Source organism: Sceloporus undulatus, chromosome 3, assembly GCF_019175285.1.
Source record: "Sceloporus undulatus isolate JIND9_A2432 ecotype Alabama chromosome 3, SceUnd_v1.1, whole genome shotgun sequence".
In the NCBI taxonomy this organism is placed as follows: domain Eukaryota; kingdom Metazoa; phylum Chordata; class Lepidosauria; order Squamata; family Phrynosomatidae; genus Sceloporus; species Sceloporus undulatus.
The window spans coordinates 44,926,501-44,934,173 of NC_056524.1; the positions used below are offsets into that span (position 1 = coordinate 44,926,501).

At 38.9% G+C, this 7,673-nt stretch overlaps 1 protein-coding gene across 2 annotated transcripts in view; it reads left to right on the forward strand.

Annotated features, from left to right (window-relative positions):
- The window catches only part of NXPE3 (neurexophilin and PC-esterase domain family member 3), a 28,561-nt gene extending 23,946 nt beyond the window's left edge, over positions 1-4,615 (forward strand). For both annotated transcript variants that reach the window (XM_042459944.1, XM_042459942.1), the window contains exon 6: positions 2,458-4,615. In XM_042459944.1, coding sequence (XP_042315878.1) covers positions 2,458-3,059 — 602 coding nt within the window. In that variant the 3' untranslated portion in view covers positions 3,060-4,615. The remainder of the gene's footprint in view (positions 1-2,457) is intronic.
- The last annotated feature ends 3,058 nt before the right edge of the window (positions 4,616-7,673 follow it).

Below are 7,673 nucleotides of genomic sequence, written 5' to 3' on the forward strand. Positions count from 1 at the left end.
TATTTCTCAAATGCCAAATCAGTTCCTCTAATCTCCCAGTAATATTTGACTCTATGGGCTCCCTGAGAATTGCTTCGTCATTTTTTTCAAGCTTTTGCCCCCAAACAATAGTTGTTCCTGGTACATACATTAGTGAGGGTAGATACTACAAAAGAAAGGAAGGAACTGAAGAAGGAGCAAATGTACAGTGAATATTATACGTGTAAATATGCACATTTATATCAAGCTGGTGGGGCTTAATGATTTTCTAATGGTTTCTGGTGCAGATGTTCTTTTTTAAAAAAACAACATATTGAAAGATTAGGGATATCACTCCTCCTCTTGGTTTTCTAGATAGACATTCCAAACTCACCCACCCACCCACACACACACACACAAATGAAGAGAGCCAGTGTGATGTACTAGTTTGAGCACTGTACTTCAACTTTGGAGACTAGGGTTTAAATTCCTACTCAGCCATGGAAACCCACTGGGGCAAGTCACACACTCTGTCTTGGAGGTAGACAAAGGCAGAATCCTCTCTTAACAAATCTTGCCAGGCAAACTCTATGATAGGCTTGCTATAAGTCAGAAGCGACTTGAAGGCATACATCAGCAACAAGAAGAAAGAGAAAGAGAAGGTGAGGATAATCCCAGTGCAACAACAAGGAATTTATGGGCAGGTATTGGAAGCCCATGTTAGCTTTTAGGGAAGAAAAGGTGGAGGCATTGAGCAACAAGATGAATTAATTTTCTTGACTGCAGACGGTCAGTTGGTGCAGCAGAGGAAAGAGTGCTACAGTATAAGGTGCAACCTCACGACTGATATAATTAATGAGAATTTTAGTCTGATTCAAGGGAAGTAATAGTATGGGATGGAGTTCTGAAACTCCATAGGTTTTTTTTTAAAGTCATGATTTTGGTAGTAGATTAAATATAGGGAGCAAAGAAAACCTAATTGAGGATCACCAAATTGGATAACCTGTTCATATGGTTCAGTTGAAAGAAAATATCCATCCTACAGCAAAGAAGGCTTCCCTTATTTGTAGGACTGCATGCCTCAAATATCATTTTGAGATAGTGTTTCAGTACTTAGAAGTGTTAAAGCTGTTACTTTTACTTGTGTCTTACAAGGGACTTGTCAGAGGGTTAATATGAATATATATGCAGGTGGGGCTTAAAGGCATCAGGTCTGATCTTGGAACCTAAGCAGGGTCAGCCCTGGTTAGTATTTACACGGGAGAACACAAATGAATACCAGGTCCTGTAGGCTAAGAACACTCTATAAAGTTCATGAGGTCACCATAACTTGACAGGCAACTTGAAGGCACGCACGCACGCACACACACACACACACAGAGAGAGAGAGAGGTATATCTCAGTTAACAAAGTAGATACGCTTTTGAATGTTATTTTTTTAACATACAATTTGGTACCACAGGCAGAAGTAACATGGAAGAAATAAGGATAGGTTCCTAGACTTTTAAAATATAATAATAATAGTTCAACACGATTCTTCAAAACTATCAATTTGTATTTAACTGATGTTGTGTATTTTTAATCTGTTGTTGTTCCCTTCCTTGATCCATAAGGCGAAGAAATAAATATTATTGTTTGCAGTAAATGAAACAGCTAAATCAAATAAAACAAACAGCACACATTTTGAACCTTCTAGAAACCACTAGAGTGCTTCTTCCAAAATTGGTTCAGGGATGATTTCTTCTTTCACCATCCTCCACTTTTCTTATGATTTCCATTTGGGGAACTACTTCTATGCTTTTTAAAACATGCTGGAGGAAGGGAACTTGTGTGGCAGATTGTCTTATTTCCCCTTTTAATCTCTGTTTCACTGTTGCCACATGTGCAATAAAGGATTCTGGATGCAGCTGCTGTTTACCTTGCCTTTTATAGTGTAGAACACATATGTGCTGTAGGATTGGCTGGAAGTGAATCTTATTCTTTCCCAGCACAACTTTTATTGCGTTGTTTGCTGCAGACACACTGCTGCAACTTGATAATGAGACTGTATGTTTCTCCAGCTCTCCTGTGCCATTCTCCTACTTTCAATGATGCTAAAAAACGTACAGTTTGACAGAGGACAAGGAAAAACAAGGGGAGCCTGGATAGGAGTAAAAAAGACTTCTTAGAAAGGATCGTCTTTGTCAGAAACTTTGGTAAAAGATATGCAGTGTGGAATAGTAGTTTGAGCGTTGGACTTTGAATCTGGAGACCAGCTCAGCCATGGAAATCCACCTTGGGCAAGTCACATACTCTCAGGAACGCAAGGCAAACCTCCTTTGAACAAATTTTGCCAAGAAAACCCTGCAATAGATTTGCCTTAGGGTTGCCATCAGACATAAATGACTTGAAGGCACACAACAACAACAGCAGCAGCAACATGCTGGTTTACAGATTTCTAACAGTTACAAGTGGTGACAAGTTGCCTTCAGTGACATAGTAATTCTTTTTATTTTTCAGATCTCATGGAATTAAATCTCGGCAGCGCTAGGAAGATTGGTCCTTTCATGGCTGTTGACCCAAAGCACAACATCCTGCTAAAATTCCGTTGCCATGGTCCTCCTATACGTTTTTTCACAGTTTTTAGCAGTGAGCTGCACTACATTGCCAATGAACTCAATCGTATTGTTGGAGGGAAGAATACTGTGATAGCCATAACTATCTGGTCTCACTTTAGCACTTTTCCTGTAGAAGTGTATATCAGGAGACTGAGAAATATTCGCAGATCAATTATCCGACTGTTGGACCGGAGTCCCAAAACTCAGATAGTTATCAAAACAGCCAATGTTCAGGAACTTGGGCCAGAGGTGAGCCTTTTCAACAGTGACTGGTATTCTGCTCAGCTTGACACAATCATGAGAAAAATGTTCTCAGGAATTGGAGTGAATTTTGTGGATGCTTGGGAGATGTCACTAGCACATTATTTGCCACACAAACTACATCCAGATGATGTCATTGTCAAAAATCAAGTAGATGCTTTCTTGTCTTTTATATGCCCACCCGAAACATCCTATAGCTTCTTAAGAGGAATACATAATCAAATGTCAAGTCTTTTTCTGTAGTTCAGTGTCAAATACATCTTCTGGAGTTGCTGTTTTATCATGAGTTACTACTGATTTTTGATGCCCACAACCTGCATCTAATCTGCACAATTTGTAGCACAACATATGTGTTCATATTTCCAGTGTTTGGGGATCAGGTTTTAAAATTATCATGTGCACAGATACCACTTTGCAGCACAGTTCAGTGTGTAGGCAGACATAGTTCCACTTGCCACAGTCATCATGAGGGAAGTAGCTGTCATCAGAGGAAAGGGGAGTTCTGATTGTTCCTGAGGGTTGTTTCTCAGATCACAGGGCCTGAGTAGTCTTGCTGTCAGGGTACCTTGGCTTACAGTACTACGACTGACTGAAAACAGAAGCTGTCATGTATTTAATCCTAAATAAACATGCCAACTTGTTTGGTCCTATGGAGGCCTGGTTAGATAAAACTGGTTTGTGTGTGTTAAATTCTCACAGCTTCACCCACTGGATTTTCCTTGCAGCAACCATTTGAAGTTCTACTCCAGGGGAGTGGTACTAGAAAACAAAAAGAAAGGAAAAACTTTGCCACTATTCTACATGCAGAAGGTCTTCCAATGGAGTATTTTCAGATGGCCAGAGACTTACAGTGCCTTGTGCAAATATTCACCCTCCTTTTACTTTTCCACATTGTATTACAACCTGGATTTAATTATCCATGCTTCTATAAAGCTGAGCTTTGTAGAGTGTCCAAGTGATGGTTTTCTCTTTTTTATTTTTTCCAGTCTCAGATGTGGGTCTCTCCCGCTTCTTCTGAGTTCTCATTGGACCTTTTTGGTGTTTCTCTGGCTAAATACTCTGCTTTTCCAGTAATTGAGTTTTCATGGATGGCATTCCCTAGGCAGAATTATAATTGATCTGTATTCTTTTGATTTTGTAGAAATAGATTTAACAGAGCTCTGGGGCATGTTCATAGGAACATATTTTTATACCCCAGGCGTGGCTGGAAATTCCGCACTTTTCTTCTGGACTTGTTTTTGATAGCTTTTTGCTCTTCACAGTGCTAGAGAACATTTCTCTAGATACGTTTTCCAATATAGTCTAGAGTCAGACTTTCCAGAAACAGGTATTTCTCATATCAAATGTTGTAGGGCTGAAATTACATGCGAATGGATTTTATTCAACTATTTATTTGACTTCTGGAAGCAGTCAGTTGTGCCAGAGCTTATTCAAGTGTGTCAGAAGAGATAATAATAATAATAATATTTTTTATTTGTATACCGCTTTTCCGTCTGATCAAAGCGGTTCACAATATCATACAGTACAATACAAAACAGTACAATAATCAAGCAATACAATATATCAACAGTTACATCAGCAATATTACACAGTTCAATAAAAGTCTCATAGCAAATACAAATCAATTTAAAAACAATCGGTTGTGGTTGGATATCCGGATCTTAATTAGGGTATTCTATCTCTAAAGAGAATCGGGGGTATGCTATCTGAAAAAGAAGAATATCTAGGCAACCAGCAAGCATCAGTTTGATCTTGTTTACTTAACTTTTGTGCCAAATAAAAATATTTGTACTTTTCCAGTCTTCTAGCTCTTGTGTACATTAAGGGATTAACAAATATATTTCAATTCCAGGTTGTAGCATTAAAAATATGGAAAGGTCGAAGGAAGGGGGAAGTGGATATTTCTGCAAGGTGCTTCTGGCCAATAGGAAGAAAACATAGAGCATTCAATAGCTGGTTGTGATCAGTTTGTATTACTTTTTACATATATGAAGTAGACAAAAGTAGGAATTTGGTTCCTGGAAATCTACTAAGAAGTGTATTTTTTTAAGATGGTTTGTCTGAGAGATGGGACAATTTCAGGCATAACAGATTAAAAGAGGAACATGCCAAAGCAACAATCTACTAGAAACTTTCAGGGACATGTAATAGTCTAAGGACAAATCCACTGAGAACACAGAAGGGATTCCAATCCACTGAACTGTTTATTATTTATTTGTTTTAGAAGTTTATTGTGTATACAGTTAGGCTCAGAACATGTTGATGCATATGTAAACCAAATTTTGGATTTTGTTTCCTCCTGACCTTGATATTTCCATTTATTTAAGGATATTTGCAGTGACATTGGTGATTAAAGTCCTTCTCTATCTACAATGTGTACGTTTTCTGGCATTTTTGTAAGCAAACTTTTTAAAATCATAAATATATTATTTCCTCTTTCTTTAAAGGGATGTGAATTTATAGTTGGGCAATGTAGGGTGGGGTGGCAATCTTCTGGCTTGTGAGGTTAGTCTGGCCCCATCTACACTTCCAGGTAAAGAATCAGTTATTGGAAATAACAGCAGTGACTTCCTGTTGCATCTTTCACACTCCTGATCTAGAGGCAGTGATGTACTAAACCAGCACTTCACTTAAACCATACTGGCAGGAGCCATCTGAGTTCCATGGTTGTGGCTTAGCAGGCTTTTGCAAGCACTATCTTGGTGGAAGTCGGCTTTGCTCTTCCTTCCCAGTTGAGGAGGAGTAAAGTTAGATCCTGGCTAAAGAAGCTTCAAGTTGTACTTTGACACCAGGGAGCATGGTCAAAGAGCTGACATTGTCTGTATAAATACAAGTCTCATGTTGGAAGAAAGATAAGATGTTTATTAAATTAATACTACATAAAAGATCTGGAACTTCACCCCACAAAAGGTCCCCACTTGAAGTTTAAAGAAATGCCAGTGGCTGTGACTAGATAACGTACAGGAAGAATTGGACTACTGGATTTCTTGTGATAGCGTGTCTGTTTTCTTAAAATTCATGACTATATGACATTCAAATATTTACAGTTTGCATCAGCCCTACACCACTGTTTCTTTACATTGTACAGTGCGCCTGCGTCATACACGGCTTTCAGCTTACACTGAAACCCACACGCCAGGCCACACCGCGGGCAGAAGCCCCATTGTCTTCAATGGAGCTCCAGCATACGCAGTATTTCCCTTACCGGGGGGGGGGGCGGTGGAACGGATCCCAGCGTAAGGGCAGGGCACACTGTAGTTATTAATGTCATGTGTCCATGAAGGTTTTGAGGTTAGTGTTAGGAGCACAGCATTGGAATACTTCTTTATGGCTAGGTTTCCATGACATTTTAAATGAGTTTTTTAGCTGCAAGAAATTATAAATTACTATAAAGTGTATTTAGGACTGAAAAATGCAAATTGGACACAAAGTGTAGGTTTGGTAGCTGTTGAATGTTGAGTCTCATGAAAGAAGTTCAGAGAAGCAATGGAAGATAGTGGAACTTGGGCTGTTACAGCTGTCTCTTATTATAATTTACTCCATTTATTTTTTCTCTTGCTCAGTGCTAGAGAATTCTGGGAACTGCAGTTTTGTGAGATATTCAGCCTTCTCTGTCAAAGAGCTTTGGTACCACAACAAACCATAATTCCCAGGATTTCCTAGCACTGAGCCAGGGCAGTTAAAGCAGTCACAAACTGCATTATTTCTGCAGTGTGTTTTGGACCACAGGTCATTTTGCAATTCACACTGAGAACCCATAATAAGATACCTCCAAGAATGGATACCCAGGGGTAGCTATACAGGAAAATGCAATAACATTCAAAAACCACAAAACAGTTGTACCTTTATTGGGCCATCCAAATATGCACAAAATATATCATGCAAGCTTTTGAAGCTTCAATGGCTTCTTCATGGTGTTAAAAAACATTCAGAAGCAAAAAAAATTAATAATAATAGTGTTAGAGTTACAGGTCTACATTTTGTCACAAAGTTTTTGTTTTTTTAGTTAGGATGATCTGGAGGGATGGCAATTCTGGCAAAGGCCACTCATTATTTTGGCCATAAGAAACAGCGTGTCATAAAACTCAGGCAAAAAAATTTGAATTCATCAGGACTAAAGTTGCGAGTTCAATACTAACCAGGGCTCAAGCTCACATCCTTCTGAGGTTGCTAAAATGAGTATCCAGCTGGTTGGGGCAATTAGCTTACAGTTGTAAACCACTTAGAGACTGCTTAGTTCAGTATGAAGTGGTATATAAATGAAGCTGCTATTGCTATTGCTATTGCTTTGCTACACTATCCCTAGTGCCTTTTCCTTTCCTGAAGCCTGATTGTGATTTCTCTCTCCAACAGAAGCTGGATGACCATCTGTCAGGGGTGCTTTGATCGTCAGTTCCTGCATGGCAGAGGGGTTGGACAGGATGACCTTTGTGGTCTTTTCCAACTCTATGATTTTACGATTCTATGTATGATTGGAGTTTGTCCTAAAGAATCTTCAGCATAATTTTGCATTGCTATACAGGTAAAACCCACCAAATTCAGTTCCAATAAAAAAAGTTTCACCTTCATTGGAGGTAGAAACCTCAAAAGTGTTAATTCCCAATCCATTAGTTCACTTTTCTTTAGCACTCCCCTGTTGTGACTAAAATGTGGTATCATCAAATCTAGTGGAAGTCACTGTTATCCATAGAAATCAATAGAAATACCCAGGCTTTTCATGTAGTTGGAGTGGAACATTAGCCCTAATGTGTGTAGCTCCTTCCACTTCCATCCCCCAAACAACCAACAAGCAAGAGAATTTGGGTATTGATTCTTTTTTACTGTTTGAGAAGAAAAGAATTTTATTCATGCAGATTC